We start from the raw sequence: 18,820 nt of genomic DNA, 5'->3' as shown, positions 1-18,820 counted from the left end.
TGGCCTTCTACAACGTGATTTTCAGTTATCAAGCTTACCCATGTTTTTTGTTTGGATTAGTTATCTCTGCTGAACACACACTATTAGCTACCCTCTGTATGGAAAATGGGGGTTGCTCAAAGGCCTTACTGTATACCTGGGACTGTAGAGAACATAAGAAAGCTACTTCAGTTCAGTTCAGTTGCTCATTGGTGTCTGACTCTGCAATCCAATGGGCTGCAGTATGCCAGGACTCCATATCCATCACCAGCTCCCAGGGTTTACTCAAACTCGTGTCCATCAAATAGGTGATGGCATCCAACCATCTCATCCTCTGTCATCTCCTTTTCCTCCCACCTTCAATCTTTCCCAGCGTCAGGGTCTTCAAATGAGTCAGTTCTTCACATCAGGTGGCCAAAGTATTGGAGTTTCAGCTTTAACATCAGTCCTTCCAATGAATATTCAGGACTGATCTCCCTTAGGATGGACTGGCTTGATCTCGTTGCAGTCCAAAGGACTCTCAAGAGTCTTCTTCAACATCATAGTTCAAAAGCATCAATTATTCGGCACTCAGCTTTCTTTGGGAGAAGGCAATGGCACCCACTCCAGTACTGTTGCCCAGAAAATCCCATGGATGGAGGAGCATGGTAGGCTGCAGTCCAGGGGGTCGCTAAGAGTCAGACATGACTGAGCGACTTCACTTTCACTTTCCACCTTCATGCATTGGAGAAGGAAATGGCAACCCACTTCAGTGTTCTTGCCTGGAGAATCCCATGGATGGAGAAGCCTGGTAGGCTGCAGTCCATGGAGTCTCACAGAGTCGGACACGACTGAAGCGACTTAGCAGCAGTAGCAGCAGCAGCTTTATAGTCAAACTCTCACTTCCATACATGACTACTGGAAAAACCATAGCTTTGACTAGATGGACCTTTGTTGGCAAAGTAATGTCTCTGCTTTTTAATAAGCTGTCTATGCTGGTCATAACTATTCTTCCAAGGAGTAAGCATCTTTTAATTTCATAGCTGCAGTCACCATCTGAAGGGATTTTGGAGCTGAAAATAAAATAAAATCTGTCAATATTTCCACTGTTTCCCCATCTATTTGCCATAAAGTGATGGGACCAGATGCCATGATCTTAGTTTTCTGAATGTTGAGTTTTAACCCAAATTTTACATTCTCCTCTTTCACTTTCATCAAGAGGCTCTTAATTCTTCTTCACTTTCTGCCATAAGGGTGGTATCATCCACATATCTGAGGTTATTGATATTTCTCTTGGCAATCTTGATTCCAGCTTTTGGTTCCTCCAGCCCAGCATTTCTCATGATGTACTCTGCATATAAGTTAAATAAGCAGGGTGACAATATACAATCTTGACGTACTCCTTTCCCTGTTTGAAACCAGTCTGTGGTTGCATGTCCAGTTCTAACTGTTGCTTCCTGACCTGAACACAGATTTATCAAGATGCAGGTCAGGTGGTCTAGTATTCCCCTCTCTTTCAGAATTTTTCATAGTTTTTGGTTATCCACACAGTCAAAGGCTTTGGCATAGACAATAAAGCAGAAGTAGATCTTTTTCTGGAGCTCTCTTGCTTTTTTGATCATCCAGTGGGTGTTGGCAATTTGATCTCTGGTTCCTCTACCTTTTCTAAATCCAGCTTGAACATCTGGAAATTCACACTTCAAGTACTGTTGAAGCCTGGTTTGGAGAATTTTGAGCATTGCTTTGCTATCGTGTGAGATGAGTGCAATTGTGTAGTAGTTCAAGCATTCTTTGGCATTGCCTTTCTTTGGGATTGGAATGAAAACTGTCCTTTTCCAGTCCTGTGTCCACTGCTGAATTTTCCAAATTTGCTAGCATATTGAGTGCAGCATTTTCCACAGCATCATCTTTTAGGATTTGAAATAGCTCAACTGGAATTCCATCACCTCCACTAGCTTTGTTTGTAATGATGCTGCCTAAGGCCCACTTGACTTCACATTCCAGGATGTCTGGCTCTAGGTGAGTGATCGTACCATCATGATTATCTGGGTTGTGAAGATCTTTTTTGTACAGTTCTTCTGTGTATTCTTGCCATCTCTTCTTAATATCTTCTGCTTCTGTTAGGTCCATACCATTTCTGTCCTTTATTGTGCCCATCTTTGCATGAAATATTCCCTTGGTGTCTCTAATTTTCTTGAAGAGATCTCTAGTCCTTCCCATTCTATTGTTTTCCTCTATTTGCACTGATCACTGAGGAAGGCTTTTTTATCTCTTTGTTATTCTTTGGAACTCTGCATTCAAATGGGTATATCTTTTCTTTTCTCCTTTATGTTTAACTTCTCTTCTTTTCTCAGCTATTTTTAAGGCCTCCTCAGACAGCCATTTTGCTTTTTTACATTTCTTTTCCTTGAGGATGGTCTTGATCCCTGTCTCCTGTACGATGTCAGGAACCTCTGTCCATAGTGCTTCAGGGATTCTGTTTATCAGATCTAATCCCTTGAATCTATTTCTCACTTCCACTGTATAGTCGTAAGGGATTTGATTTAGGTCATACTTGAATGGTCTAGTGAAACCTACTAAATTCATCAAAATTGCCTAGAAATACTGTGCAGATAGAACATTCTTTAAGTCCTTAGCCCACCCACTATTCCCTATGCTTCATGTACTTTTTTTGCCTTGAAGCTCTTGACTTTGCCATTTGAAAACCTTCAACAGCTTCTTCTCACCTGATCTCCTCCAATCCAAATCACTTTCATGTTTCATGTTTTACCGCAAATGCTACTTCCTTCGTTATATTATCTGAAAATTTACACTCTTTAACAATATCACTTGAAACTTGATTTCTTTAAAAAACTGTATATTCTACAAAAATAAGGAGCTCTTCTTTGATAAAGGGTTGTATTTTGGTATCCTTTTCTCTGTCTTGGCATCTACTATGCACCCAGAGCCTACCTAGAATGTGTTTGTAGGCTTTAATAACATGAGAAGGAAGAAACAGATTGAGTAAGACATCACATTTGTAGACACGGACTTTGAGATGGTTTTATGACCACGAAATTGAGACAAAATTTGAAATATCAGTCATCTAACAAATAAAAGGATAAATAAATAGACTAAAATATGGAATTCTATCTTTGCTTTAAAAATCAAAGTGTAATAGACTGCTGTATAATAAAATGTCAGGCCTAAGAATTAATCAAGAAAGTTTTTCCATTTGAACTAATTAGTAAGAAAGTCTATACTTTCATTTGTAGTACACTGTATTTCTACATATCTTTGTCTCAGTTTTTATATTTGTAAAATGAAAATAATGTTTCCATCTCACAAAGTTAGTCCTTAAAAGTGCTCAAAAGAATTCCTGGTGCACATAAATATGCAAGCTTTAAATGTAAATTAGTATTATTTAGTCAATTTAAATAACACTATTAAACAGAAATTTTAAGTATTTTAGATTACGATTTGAGATTGAATAAATAAGTAAGAGAACATAGAAATTAGCATAATGATTGGGATTTTAAGAGCTGCCTCTGCACAATATTCCATGGGAAAGAATCCCATGACAAAACAATGTCTATTCAAGCTTCAAAAGACATTTGCCAACTTCTTCTTCAACTCTGAAGTGCAGGCAGCTTACATCCTAATTTTTTATAATATTTAACATTCATATTAAAGGGCCCTTCATTGAAGAAAATACTTTTTAAAGTATTAAATAGAATTCAATGGAAGTAAATCATACTAATAGCAATGTTTGGTGGTTATGTAATATCTATGTCAGGTAACAAATTAAGCATGTTATTACATCTCTGCAGGCTGGAAACAGCATACTTTGTCTATCTTAATATAATCCTTTCATTAGTTCATAGGCCTAAAACGCTCCTGGGAGTATCAAAATTTGTCCGAGGTCTCTGAATTCTGGGTTGTTATCTGAATCTCTATACTTTACGACTATGTATCTTGACAGCTCCCCATGCATTACACAGCAGAGGGGAATGGAGGATGTATTATTTTTTCTAACAGATCTCTCAAATACATTAGTTATGTCCATTTTCTCCAGAGGTAGCAAGCAAATAACTTGTCAGTGAGGGGTGAAAATACACATTTCAGGTTAAGTCAGGCATCTTACCTCTGCATTCACAGGGAGGAAGACAAAATTTTCTGAGTTCTGAATTAATCAGTTCTGCTTTTAACTCTCATTTGAAGTTGCATCTCAAAAGATCAAGAGTTTAACATGAATGAAACTGTTGTTTCTACTTTTGTGACTTAATGTGTGAAAATGCTTATAGCACATGTCGTGTGTTTGTGTGTGTACATGTACTTTGCTAGAAATTTATAACTGTTACTGCTTTAGAACATCATGATTGATGTGGCACTTCCTATAGATTTGTCCTTTCTTATTGTTGGCTAGCAATAATTTTTTTACAAAATATTTTCATCTTCTATATTAGAAAGATATAGTGGTAACTTTGGTTAAAATTATAAATATTATAGAAAAATGAAATAATACTCAGTTGAGTCATTAATGAATTTCACTGTTATGGATATAAACCCCTTTTAAAGTAAAATTTTGAAAGGACATGGATTAGTTGCTGGTTGGAGGAAGGTTTTATCTACAGAGTTAATTATATAATGCCAAATTGGGCTCCTTTTTAATTCCTCTAATATAAAACATCACAAAAAACATAGAAAACAAAATCCAACCAGTCCATTCTGAAGGAGATCAGCCCTGGGATTTCTTTGGAAGGAATGATGCTAAAGCTGAAACTCCAGTACTTTGGCCACCTCATGCAGAGTTGACTCATTGGAAAAGACCCTGATGCTGGGAGGGATTGGGGGCAGTAGGAGAAGGGGACGACAGAGGATGAGATGGCTGGATGGCATCACCGACTCAATGGACGTGAGTCTGGGTGAACTCTGGGAGTTGGTGATGGGCAGTGAGGCCTGGCGTGCTGCGATTCATGGGTCGCAAAGAGTCGGACACGACTGAGTGACTGAACTGAAGGGAGAGGAGGAAGGGAGAAGGATTGGCTGGGAGTTTGGGGCTAGTAGATGCAAACAATTGCATTTAAGACAGGATAAGCAGCAAAGTCTTACTGTATATCACAGAGAACTATATCTAGTCTCCTGGGATAAATCATAATGGAAAAGACTATAAAAAATACTGTAAAAAAGAAAAAGACTGAATCTCGCAGATTTTTAACTTAAAAAATAAATTAATTAAATGAATCATAATGTCCCAAAGACATTAATCAAAAATCAGAACCTATCACATCTAACATTTTTTCTCAAGGTCAGAAGAATGGAGGCAATATGGAGAGATTAGCCATGACCTATGAAACTATTTGAAAATCATCATGTACGAGACTGTGTGATACTAACCATTTTAAGTAAGGAAAGATGAGCATGAGTTTGAGTAATTCAGTTTCATTACAGAAGTGCATGTGTAAGTAAGGTGAGGTTGTGTCTCTATGTTCTTTCCTTACTAGCAACCCCTCTTCTTCGTCAGTTGATTAATTTCTGTTCACACTTCACATTTCCTGAGAAATCCCCACCATGGTGTTCTCAGAACAATCCTTTCAAACATTTACCACAGTGTTTAATAAAATTTGCTGCAACGCTATATATGTATCTATTTCCACCAATAAATGACAATCTACTTGAAGTCAGGGGCAATATCATACTAGTATTTCCTGCACACATTGAAAGGTCAGGCACATTAACATTTTTTTGTTGACTAAATTAAACAACCGATATGGAACAGAGAGACAGATTGCATGATGCTCAGGTCATGGCTTCTGGACTAGATTGCCTTAGTTCACAAGTCTTATTTCTTTTTTAAGACTTTTTTTTTTTTAGGCCGTTTTGGTTCACAGCAAAATTGAGGAAAAGATACAGAGAATTTCCATATAGTCCCTGCTCCTACACATGCATAGCTTCCCACTTTATTAACACACTCCACCAGAGTGGTATATTTGTTACAACTGATGAACTTACATTGACAAGTCATAATCAAAGTCCAACATTTACATTAGTGTTCAGTCTTGGTGTTGTATACTCCACCAGTCAGTTAATTCAGTCGCTCAGTTGTGTCTGACTCTTTGTGACCCCATGGATTGCAGCATGCAACACTTCCCTGTCCATCACCAACTCCCAGAGCTTGCTCAAACTCATTTCCATCGAGTCAGTGATGCCATTGAAGCACCTCATCCTCTATCATCCCCTTCTTCTCCTGCCTCCAGTCTTTCCTAGCATCAGTTCAGTTCAGTTCAGTCACTCAATTGTGTCCGACGCTTTGCGACCCCATGAACCACAGAACGCCAGGCCGCCCTGTCCATCACCAACTGATGGAGTCTAACCAAACCCATGTCCATTGAGTAGGTGATGCCATCCAACTATCTCATACTCTGTTATCCCCTTCTCCTCCTGCCCCCAATCCCTCCCAGCATCAGAGGGATCTTTTCCAATGAGTCAACTATTTGGATGAGGTGGCCACAGTATTGAAGTTTCAGCTTCAGCATCATTCCTTCCAAAGAACACCCAGGACAGATCTCCTTTAGAATGGACTGGTTGAATCTCCTTGCAGTCCAAGGGACTCTCAAGAGTCTTCTCCAAAACAGTTCAAAAGCATCATTTCTTCGGCGCTCAGCTTTCTTCACTGTCCAACTCTCACATCCATACATGACCACAGGAAAAACCATAGCCTTGACTAGACGGACCATTGTTGGCAAAGTAATGTCACTGCTTTTGAATATGCTATCTAGGTTGGTCATAACTTTCCTTCCAAGGAGTAAGCGTCTTTTAATTTCATGGCTGCAATCACCATCTGCAGTGATATTGGAGCCCAGAAAAATAAAGCCTGACACTGTTTCCACTGTTTCCCCATCTATTTCCCATGAAGTGATGGGACCAGATGCCATGATCTTTGTTTTCTGAAAGTTGAGCTTTAAGCCAACTTTTTCACTCTCCTCTTTCACTTTCATCAAGAGGCTCTTTAGTTCTTCTTCACTTTCTGACAAAAGGGTGGTGTCATCTGCATATCTGAGGTTATTGATATTTCTCCTGGCAATCTTGATTCCAGCTTGTGCTTCCTCCAGCCCAGTGTTTCTCATGATGTACTCTGCATTTAAGTTAAATAAGCACAGTGACAATATACAGCCTTGATGAGCATTACTTTACTAGCGTATACTCTATGGGTTTGGACAAATGTATAATGACATGTATTTACCACTGTTTCATCACACAGAGTATTTTCACTGCCCTAAATATCTTGTGTGCTTTGCCTATTCTTCCTTCCCCACAACAACCCCGCTTTTATGTGTGGCATATTGAGTAAAACCATCTACTTTCTTGTATTGATATTTCACTTTCTACATCACTTCTGCATTGGCAGGTGCAGTCTGTACCACTGAACCCGCTGGGAAACCCCATTGTTTTATTTACGATTCCAATATAAATGAAAGCATTTGAGAAGGAGGTATTCAGAGTGTTGAAAATGGGATCTCCTATAGAGGAAAGTTGGATATTATTTTGAGGTTGAAACTGTGGACATATCTTGGGGCCAAATTCAAGGTGATCTACAAAAACAAAGCCACTGAACATGTGCAAGTACAATTATGGCATGTGGCAGTGAGACAAAAGACTAATTATGTTGTTTCTGGTTCGTACAAAATATAAGCAACAGCAGTTGCAAAGAGGATCTAGTCATTTGAAATTCAAACTGAAAAATGATAGTAATGAAAGTTTTTTCTTTGTGATGATGGAATCCATAGATTGAATAAAAGACTGTTCAATTTTGAATATCTTAGTTGGAATATTTTTTAATATTAAATTTTATAGAATATGGTTTTGAAGTATGACAGAAACTGTGAGAAAGAGGCCAATAAAGTAATAACTGGTCCCCAGATTTTAAGAAAACCATTTATAATGTTTCTCATTATTTTGGGATTTGTCCCTTATGGGATGTTAGTCATTCTTTGCAGACAATTTTGAAACAGATGTGTGGTGGGTAGACTTATCTGTGCTTGGAAAGCTTGTGGGAAGAAGAGAAAATTATAAGGTGATTAAAAGGTTAAAAATATTTAAGTCTCTAGAAAAGCGTGTCATTAAATGCAATTTACACACAATATCCTCTTTGGAAGAAATATCATGTATGTCAATGTTTAATGTATGCTATGGAAAGGTAAAAATAAATAGTATTAAATTTTTATATTCTTTATTAAAACTTAATTAAATTAATTTAGTCTTTAGTGAATAAAACATTTAAAGTATATGAATATGCTTTTATGATACATCAATAGATATACTTCATAAACTGTCATGTACCTTTGATGTCAATAAAGAATCCAAATTGAGAAGAGAATACTAGGCTTCTGATTTTATAAAAACTTTATCAAAAAGTATATTCACTAAGGTAAGACATCTGTGAGTAATATATTAACTCTAATATTAATATAGTTAGTGTATTTCATGGATTGTGAAGAATCTTCTTAATGTGGTTCTCACAGATAGATTCTATAAAAGGGAGGGAGGGGACTTAAAAATTCAGGGACTAGATTTTCCCAAATATATAATCTGTCAAATAAGGACTCTCTTTAGTATTTGGGACTGTAATTAATTGTAAACACAATATACAAATGCGTAAGCAGAGCTTAGCCACATTCCAATATGTTTTAACTCTTATTTTGAGGTAATTTCTATGCACTATGGTAGCTCAGCTGGTAAAGAATCTGTCTGCAATGCAGGAGACTCCAGTTTGATTCCTGGGATGGGAAGATCCCCTGGAGAAGGGATAGGCTACCCAGTCCAGCATTCTTGTACTTCCCTGGTGGCTCAGATGGTAAAGAATCTGCCCAAAATGCGGGAGACCTGCGTTTGATTCCTGGGTTGCACAGATCCCCTAGAGGAGGGTGTGGCAACCCACTTCAGTATTCTGGCCTGGAGAATCCCATGGACAGAAGAGCCTGGCAGACTGCACTCCATGGTATTTCAAAGGGTCAGACATGACTAAGCACTGAGCTGGGACTTCAGATATTTTGCCAATGTCCTTTGAAACAAGATTTATATTAAATACATTTCCTGTAGTACTGAAGTCTGGATAGTGTGAGGTTTGAAGTCAGAGTCAACAATTTTTCCTCCTCATCAAGTAGCTAATTTCAACTATTATTCACTTTCTCTTTGTAATGATTTCAATTTACTCATGTTAACCTTGTGTTTTGAGTAATTATCAACTCATATCAACTTCATAGAATATGTGAATTGCTGCTTTCCTTGTCCCTGTGACAATTGTCATATGACCTGTGACGCAGAAAATAGTTTGATGATGTTGAGTGATGAAAAATTTTTATAATTTGAAGATAAGCATACTGTTGGGAAGAACATATTTCTTTAGAGTACAAGTCTCGAAGCAGACTCGTTGAAAATAACAGGTTTCATGGTAAAATTTAGTAAATGCCTATTTTATAATACCTCATTTGGAGATTTAGAGTATATTTTAGCATAGTGAAAGTTTTGAGAAATTGTTCCACAAAACAAAAATATTAAAAGCTGTGGGATTCTGTGAAGTTTTTCGACAAAATATATGTATGTCTACTAAGTTTAACTGAGTGTTTACCAAATTTATTTGAGCAGAAAATGGGCTAGATTTTCCCAAGTATGTAACCTGTCAAACAGGGCCTCTCTTTAGAATTTTGGGCTGTAATTAAATGGGAACACAATACGCAAATGCTTAAAAATAGCTTAAAAACAAAACAGAACCTTTTTAAAAATTTATTTTTAGTTCTTTTTCACAGGAAATTTTATTTTGTTTATTTGCATATGTATTTATTCAGTTAATGTGTAGAATTATCTACTGTCTTAGTCTTGCTCAGGTTGCCAAACAGAATAGCATAAACTGGGTAGTTTAAACAACAGAAATTCATCTTCTCAAAGTTCTGGAGGCTGACAGTCAGAGTTCAGGGTGCTTGCTCGGTCATGTTGAGTGAGGCTGTAGACATGGGTTGTAGACAACTGCCTTCTCACTATTTCCCCATGTGGCTGAGAGAGAGAGCAAGCAAGCTCCTTGGTGTCTCTTTTTTAAGAGCACTAATCCCATGATGAGGCCTCCCTGCTGCTGCCAAGTCACTTCAGTCGTGTCCGACTCTGTGCGACCCCATAGACGGCAGCCCGAAACCTAATTTCTACCAAAGGCCCCACCTTCAAGTATTGTCACATTGGGGTTAGGGTTTCAGTGTAAGAATTTAGAGGGAATAAAATTCAATCTATAACACGTACCATGTAAAGAGTTAAAGGAATGTTGTATGTTTTAGGTGTATGAGTCACTAATCTGAGGATGCTTTCCAGGTGTCCAGCTGGTGATATTTTAAGTGCCTGCCCCATAGAAATAGGTATTTTGGTGACGGTGGAAAATCATCTCTTTATAGTGTTAGTTTATAGTCCATTTGTACTGAGAAATACACATGGCTGGGACACACAGCTACACAGAAAATATGAAAAGATGTCTAAACAAATTTGAGAAAGTGCTCAAATTTGCCATTATTGCACAAAAGTAATGTATCTTTCAAAATTTTGCCAGGTGTAGAAAAAAACTTCATGCAATGGGAAAATTATGCTAATCATGTACTTCCTGTATTATTTATATTGTAGCCTTTCCCAAAACTAAAGGAACAAATTTCAACTAACAGGTTAACAAGTTCTTTCTAAAAGAAAACTATCCATTTATAACCTGCATATTATAAATCAGCTATAACTTTTGGTGAAATATGTACATACATTTGTCTTAAGAAATTCTTTTTGTTCTTTTATTTTGATGGATTTGTTCCATGAAGTTGATTTGATCTGCAAGATATTAATGATTATCTGTGCTTTTCTTATTTAAATTAATTTTATAGTTCTCACAAGGGTAATATTTTTACATATAATCATGTTTTTTATTAAATACTTTAAAACTGAGATGGAAAAGAAAGAAAGACTCAATTCAGTTCAGTTCAGTCACTCAGTCGTGTCCAAATCTTTGCGACTCCATGGGCTGCATCATGCCAGGCTTCCCTGTCCAACCAACTGCCAGAGTTTACTCAAACTCATGTCCATTGAGTGGGTGATGTCATCCAACCATCTCATCCTCTGTTGTCCCCTTCTCCTGCCTTCAATCTTTCCCAGCATCAGGGTCTTTTCCAGTGAATCAGTTCATCACATCAGGGGGCCAAAGTATTGGAGTTTCAGCTTCAGCATCAGTCCTTCATGAACACCCAGGACTGATCTGCTTTAGGATGGACTGGTTGGATCTCCTTGCAGTCCAAGGGACTCTCAATAGTCTTCTCCAACACCACAGTTCAAAAGCATCAATTCTTTGGTGCTCAGCTTTCTTTATAATCCAACTCTCACATCCATACATGACCACTGGAAAAACCATAGCCATCACTAGATGGACCTTTGTGGGCAAAGTAATGTGTGTGCTTTTTAATATGCTGCCTAGGTTGGTCATAGCTTTTCTTCCATGGGAAAAAAAAGTTCTCACAAGGGTAATATTTTTACATATAATCATGTTTTTTTAATTTAAATTTATTTATTTTAATTTATTAAATATTTTAAAATTGAGATGGAAAAGAAAGATTAAAAGGATAAATTATGCCTGGTTTCTGCTATGGATAGAGGTAAACCTCAGGATCAAAATGAGCCAGGATCATGATTTGTCCACCATAAATTCTTTGATGTGTATGACAGAGAAACTAAAACCTTCAGATATAAAAAAAACTAGAATTCTCTATTCAGTGATAAACGTCTTAATAGTATGTGTGTTTTATATAAAATATATGTATGTACAAAATAGTCTAGTGTGTTTTCTAGTCTTTTTTTTCTATGTATATATATTGCATTTTTTTACTTAATTTCTCTCTTTTGTGCTCCAGTATGCCATATATCGAAGTCTGTATCTTTCATTTAGAACATAAGAACTTCTTTATATTATCAGACATTCCTCATAGACATCACTCTTTCTGACTCCATAATATTCAAATGGGAGTATAAATCATTAAGCAAATTGTATCTTTCCAATCAGAAATACTAGTATATATGCAGTTCATATATATGAATACATTTCTCATTTTTTTTGGCTTGTTTTTGAGGAAACTCAATAGAAGAAAATTATGCAGAATGTAAACACACAACTGGTACTTTTTGGGTAAATAGATTCAAGAGGGCAAATGAACTCTTCTTGATGAATGGAGCGAGCTGCTTTTATCCCTAATGCTTGTTGTGTCCCAAGACTAAAATCAGTGCTCACTGGCTGCCGTGTATTTTTCTTCTTCATTGTTATCCCACAGGCTATTTAATTTTATATTCTGTCTCAAAGAAACAGGGGTCTTTATTCTCATAACTTTTATGTCTATGCAATTGCTTGTTGTACAGTAGCTCCTGTCCTTTAGATACATGGAGGAAGGAATTGTATGATTGAATAGCATCCTTCTTGCCTTTCTCTAAATAGGTAGGATTTGGAACCTAAATTTCTGCTAAGCAGTGACTTTTGCATTTTCCGATTTATAGCTATCACAGTCTGTTTCTGGGTTTCACGGGTTTCTCTGCTCCAGTCCCAGGAGAAGAGTTGAACTTAACTTCCCAAGAACTGCTGAAGAGGTTAGCAGAAGATGATGCTTGTGGAGGAGGTTAGGGGTTGCACAGTCTGTCAAGTGCCCTCCAACATTCAGATATCTCTCAGTATTTTGATGGACTTAGCCTCTTTGAGTTAAGTTAGATATTTATACTGAATAAGCACACTAAGTGGAAGAGTTGGTAACCATTGTACAGTTAGGGGAGAGACAGAGATTAACCTGAGACTGATTTAATGATGTAGACAAAGGAGAGACACCCACCCACTGATCTCTCTGGAAAAGAAATCTTTCTGATTTCGTGGAACTGCAGGAAACCATAAGCCTGAGTGGATTCCTAGGTAAGTGAGATACTAAGTGCAGTCATCTCTAGTGATTACCCTACTCTTTTAATGCAAGCAGGTGAAAATACTCAAGGCTGCACCGTGGCTCATGTGTGAAGCTGGCAAAAACAATTACCAAAGCCATAAATTTTGATTTCAGTCAAGCTATTAAGGGTAATAATTTATTTAAGTGAGGTCTTCTGCTTTGATTAGAACTAAGAGAGTTCAGCTGCTCTGATACTCTGGGGGTAGAGCTGGGTTACTGGTGTAGTAAGGAGGCTTGAAGGTGTCTGCTGTTGAAGCAATTGATCATTCCCTGAAGAAGTGCCTTTGCTAACTGTTTCATTCCTCTTTTCAGTGAAGTTGTTGTTTTTCTTCCCAAGAATAACTTATTTCTAACAAAACAAACAGGCCCGTTAAAAAAAAAAATGCTGATTTAGTCAGATATTCACAGAAGTTAAGTGGCTTGATCAAGGTCACACCTTCTAATAAATAGGTTGGAACTACTATTTAAAATGAGATCTATCCAGAGAGTATAACCCGTGTTTCTGAGCACTGCACTACACAGTTTCTCCTGGAAGTTCCTTAAATTTCTCTTGAAAGTAATTTAAATATCTAAGTATTTTATGATTAAGTTATCTTCCTAGATTTTCTAGACTTAAATCCTCTAGCAGTTAGTGATCAAGAGTGCAGTAAAGGTAATACACCAAGCCTGTCAATAAGGAGACTTAACTATAGGTCATAAGGGATAGAGGAAAGTCTTGTTAATCAACAAACCTAACTTCCCCAGCAACCAAGAAGTCTCCTATAATTCCAAGAATAGCTTCCTCTTGTTCTTAGGGAAAAGGATAAATGACCTGTCTTTCCTTGGAAATCTTTCTTTGGAGTTCTTCCCACTTCCCCTATTATTTACCTAGGTATCTTAAGATTGCTGCTGCTGCTGCTAGGTCGCTTCAGTCGTGTCCAACTCTGTGCGACGCCAGAGACAGCAGCCCACCAGGCTCCCCCGTCCCTGGGATTCTCTAGGCAAGAACATTGGAGTGGGTTGCCATTTCCTTCTCCAATGCATGAAAGTGAAAAGTGAAAGTGAAGTCACTCAGTCGTGCCCGACTCTTAGTGACCCCATAGACTGAAGCCTACCAGGCTTCTCTGTCCATGGGACTTTCCAGGCAAGAGTACTGGAGTGGGTTGCCATTGCCTGCTCTCCCCTAATTGCAAAGTCATCCCTAGTAGAGTGTGTGCAGATTGTTTTAGGGTGTCACCACCACCAAGGATATTTGCATTTTAATGGAAGGCTTTAAAATATCTTAAATCTTCCAGTCTAAAAGCAGTAAATCTCTATTGGTGAGGTTGGAGGCAACTTGATAGATTGGGCAGGAGCTATCTAGGGTGAAAAGAGCCCACTGGGTCTCTCCTAATCACAGTGTGAAATAAAGTGTTCCTACTTAGTAGCCTGACTTCTACTTCCTGAGTGAAGGCTGTGAAGACAGCTCCTGTGGCCTGAATAATAAAGTACTGCTGAACAGTTTCATCTTCTTTAAAAGCAAAACAAATTCAAGAACTAAAACTTTCAAATCTTAACTTCCTTTTCCTTTCACACTTTTTTCATGGCATCTTGTTTGAGTTCTCTTGATACTTATTTTTCTCTGAGCTTCAGATGGATATTTAGCATCTTTAGACTCAGAATCCCAAATTTCTTTTGCGTCTCACTTTTCATTTCCTGGAATCTTGGAGACTACTGGAATTGGTGAGGAATTTGAAGAATTGTGGTGAAAGTTTTAACGAATTGAATTAAAATTTATTTAAATACATACACTGAGCTATTTTAACTGAGGTATTTTAACAACAACAACAAAAAAGTACTTTCTACCATACAGTCTTCGGAGTGAAGTAAATAAGCAGATTACTATAGTTAGTGCAGAAAAGGCTAAAATAGAATTATTCGCCGTGAACCGTCATAGTGCATAGAAGGAATACTCAATAGAAGGCATTGGTAGGAAGGATGATGAATGTTTAGTCAGTAAAAGGGGGCTGAGGGTGGGTTGAAGTAATAAAAGTCTTAGATGACAAAGACAGTGACTTGTATAGAGGTAGTATATTAGGAAATCGAAGCAACATGGGACACTGATAATAAATTCATTAAGGCCAAATATGAGCAATGAATGTAGGAAAAACAGGATGAGATTGGAAATGTAGACCAGGGCTAAGTATTGAAAGGCCTTGTTACAGTGCTGCTGCTGCTGCTGCTGCTAAGTCGCTTCAGTCGTGTCCAACTCTGTGCGACCCCATAGACGGCAGCCCACCAGGCACCCCCGTCCCTGGGATTCTCCAGGCAAGAATACTGGAGTGGGTTGCCATTTCCTTCTCCAATGCATGAATGTGAAAAGTGAAAGGGAAGTCGCTCAGTCATGCCCAGCTCCTAGCAATGCCATGGACTGCAGCCTACCAGGCGCCTCTGTCCATGGGATTTTCCAGGCAAGAGTACGGGAGTGGGGTGCCATCTAAGGAGTGTCAATGCTATAGGGAACTATTGGTATCTTTGTGTACGTGCTCAGTTGCTCAGTCATGCCCAACTCTTTGTGACTCTGTGGGCTGTCGCTTGCCAGGCTCCTGTCTCCATAGAATTTTCCAGATAAGAATACTGGAGTGGGTTGCCATTTTCTACTCCAAGGGATCTTCCTGATCCAGGGATTTGAACTCATGTCTCTTTGTGATTCCTGCTTTGGCAGGCAGATTCTTTACCACTGTGTCACCTGGGAAGTCACTGATGCCTTTAAGCAGTTGAAAAACATGATTAAAAAAAAAAAAAATCCTTCCAAAATCAGTACAGAGAGTTATCTAGACTTCACTTTCAGCTCTAGCATGGGGCAAAGCTGAGGGTAGGTCTTGAAAGAGCTGTGATAGTAGATCAAATAAGGAAGGAGGGATTGATCTGGAATACAGGTGTGGGCATAGAGAGATATCTTCATTGGGATAATATTTGAGTGTACAAGGAAGGGAAAGACACAGCCGAGTCTTGGATTTTTGGCTTAGTCAATTAGGTGCCATTTTGATTAACCAAGGAAAAGTAGGTTTTAATGAAGAAGATGCTGAGTTCAAATTTGGACAAACTGAATCTTAGATTATTATAGAACATAAGCAGGGATTTCCAGTAGACAGGCATTAATCCGTGTGAATCCCAGGAGAAAGATCAGGCTGTAGATAAGATTTAGCAGTTATTCCTTATCATATCAGTAATGTTAATAGAAGAAATCACTCGGGGAGAGTGGAGACTAGCAGAGCACTGTTGGTGGGCTCTAGGCTCATAATATAAGTTAGAGAATCAACTGAGGATGAAGAGTAATTACAGAGAATAAGTAGCCTGAGAGATGTTTCAGTATTCACAGGACAGTGTCCTTATTGGTTAGCTGCCTAAACAGATACACAATCTACTTACTCTTGGTTCAAAGTCCTCCAGGATCTGGCCCTAGGCAGTAAGTCTACAGTATGGATTTCTGCCACTTATTTTATTTGACCTGTTTCAACTTATTGGAAAAAAAATCTTGTACATTCACACATTTTCAGGTTTCCATTCCTTTCTCACATTCCCATTGAAGTGTGATTTCTGTTCTTTTTCTCTCCATGTCCAACTCATCATTCAGAATTCTGTTCTAATCTCCCAGGGCAATGAAATCTTAACTCCAACAGGGAGTTATCTATCATTATCCAGCTTTTCCACATTAGTGTTCAGACTGCAACTTGGTTAGGACACAGCACATTTGAATTTGCATCCTAGTTCTTTATGTACCAGATTTGTCCTGCTTGACAAGAGTATAAGCTCTTAAAGACTAAGAACTCCTTCTCCCAAATTAGCCCCCACAGTGCACTGCTTTAAAAAGAGCAAATGCAATATTTGTTAAATGACCACATACATTACTTACACTAAATAATAGAGATAGGATCTTTGAATCTTCTGACAAGGCAAAGGATCTCAGTTGAGGCTTACATGGAAATGTTAACTTATGAAGGATGCATCTGGAGGTTTTGATATATCTTGGCACATATTGGCCAGTAAATGACAGAAAAGCCTTTCATAAATGAACATTCATGATACAGAGGCAGACAGAGGAAACATAATGCTAATTATGTTTGCTTCAAAACTTGCTATTATATTCTTCATGTTTTCCTTATACAAGAATGGTGAATATGTGTATCCTTTTCACTTTCTGCTTTGATAATTTTAAAAATTATGCTTGTAAAACAGGCAAGTGAAAAAGTACTATTAAAATACAAACAGGATTTTTAATTATTCTAAAGTCAGATATAAGATGTTACTCTGGCCATTTCTTAATGATGTCCTACAAATAATCCTAAGCATTTCCAATAGAATTTTTAGTATATTTAAACTAAGGCAACCTAGTGGGGCTCTTCATTTAAATAGAATAAGGGTTAAATGATAACTTGACTTATCTTTTAAATGACAAAAAATAAAGAAATTGCAAGACCTTTTCACACATTAGATATGTATTGTCATTTATCATCTAGATATCAGGCTAGCAGTGCAAAGTAATAAAACATATCATCGAAAAATGTGCTATAGGTCTGAATCACTCTTTCATTCCACCTCCCAGCTAACTGTAGTATTAAATCAAACAAGCAGAACATTTCCTTAGGCAGCCATTGCCTTTTAATTTCCTGAAGAACCTTAAAATATCATTCATTACAAGTACTACACATATTTGGTTTTTAAAAGTCTCATAAATCAATAGCAGGCTGACTGTAATAATTATTACAAGTTAGTGCATAATTTTCGTGCTGAAGGCTGCATGCAGAACTTTAGCATATGCAAACGAGGCAATTCAAACTGTGTATAGATATTAATATGAAGAAGCAGGTAACGAGGTGCAGGCTATGAATTATGCATCAAGAGTGGCTGATCTTCAATGAAGAAAATGAATTCAGCATGTAATCTAATTAGTGATGGAAGTCTATTACATCTAACTGCAAAAGCAACCGTCCTTGAAACAAATTTATTTACAGTCCATGTTACCACTTGAAACAACTTTGAAATGATGTGTAAGACAACAGCTTAATTGTAAAAATTTTTTGTTTGTTTGTTTCAGTTCTAGACCTGGAAGGCCTCCTAAGAGGACTCAAAGTGTCACCTCCCCAGAGAACTCTCATATCATGCCACATTCTGTCCCGGGCCTTATGTCTCCTGGGATAATCCCACCAACAGGTAAGAGTGCTACTGACTGATGCCTAAAATATTCAAAATCAGCCAACACCATTGCTTTCATATATACCTGTGTTTACATAGATTTTACACTCATCAGCTATATTTTGTTCACACTAAGACCATGTTACTGATGAGAATTTATTTCAAAACTGCATTATGATTATCATCATTTCCTTATTTAAAATAAAATGAAAGACATTTAATTGAACACAGTTCTAGGGTTTATTCTAATTAATTCTCTTGCTAATATCAAATAACAAATTATTATCCCTAGCTCAGAGAGAATCAATGACTTTCCCAAGGTCAATCAGCTGATCACTGTCAGTGGCTAGTCAAACCCAAATCTCTGGATTCTAAGCTTATATTTCATTCCATAAAAACTCCAAACTAGGTTAACATGCAACCAAACAAAAGACCATAACTATGTCAAATAGAAATATCTCCTATTTTTTCCTAAACTATTTCTATTAGAAGCATCTGAAAGATGTTTATTATTAGAATTTTTTCAATGTGCAAGTAAAAGAATACTCTTGCACTGCTAGCGCTATGTCATAAACAACTTTAATAATATACTGCATGCAAAAATAGCTCATTTGATTTTCACCACCTGAATGTGTTCATTAATTCTTTTACTTACTCACACATGTCTGCTCACTTTCCAAGTTTCATCCAGACTCAGAACAAATTAAACTAATAGTCATAATGAAATAATTATTATGTAGCAT

At 37.4% G+C, this 18,820-nt stretch overlaps 1 protein-coding gene across 2 annotated transcripts in view; it reads left to right on the top strand.

Moving 5' to 3' along the window:
• Positions 1-18,820, top strand: part of DACH1 (dachshund family transcription factor 1) — a 480,275-nt gene that overhangs the window by 180,703 nt on the left and 280,752 nt on the right. For both annotated transcript variants that reach the window (XM_070380571.1, XM_070380572.1), the window contains exon 2: positions 17,980-18,095. In XM_070380571.1, coding sequence (XP_070236672.1) covers positions 17,980-18,095 — 116 coding nt within the window. The remainder of the gene's footprint in view (positions 1-17,979; positions 18,096-18,820) is intronic.

The sequence above is a fragment of the Bos mutus genome, chromosome 12 (genome assembly GCF_027580195.1).
Source record: "Bos mutus isolate GX-2022 chromosome 12, NWIPB_WYAK_1.1, whole genome shotgun sequence".
Classification (NCBI taxonomy): Eukaryota; Metazoa; Chordata; class Mammalia; order Artiodactyla; family Bovidae; genus Bos; species Bos mutus.
This window is presented reverse-complemented; position numbering and strand designations above follow the sequence as displayed.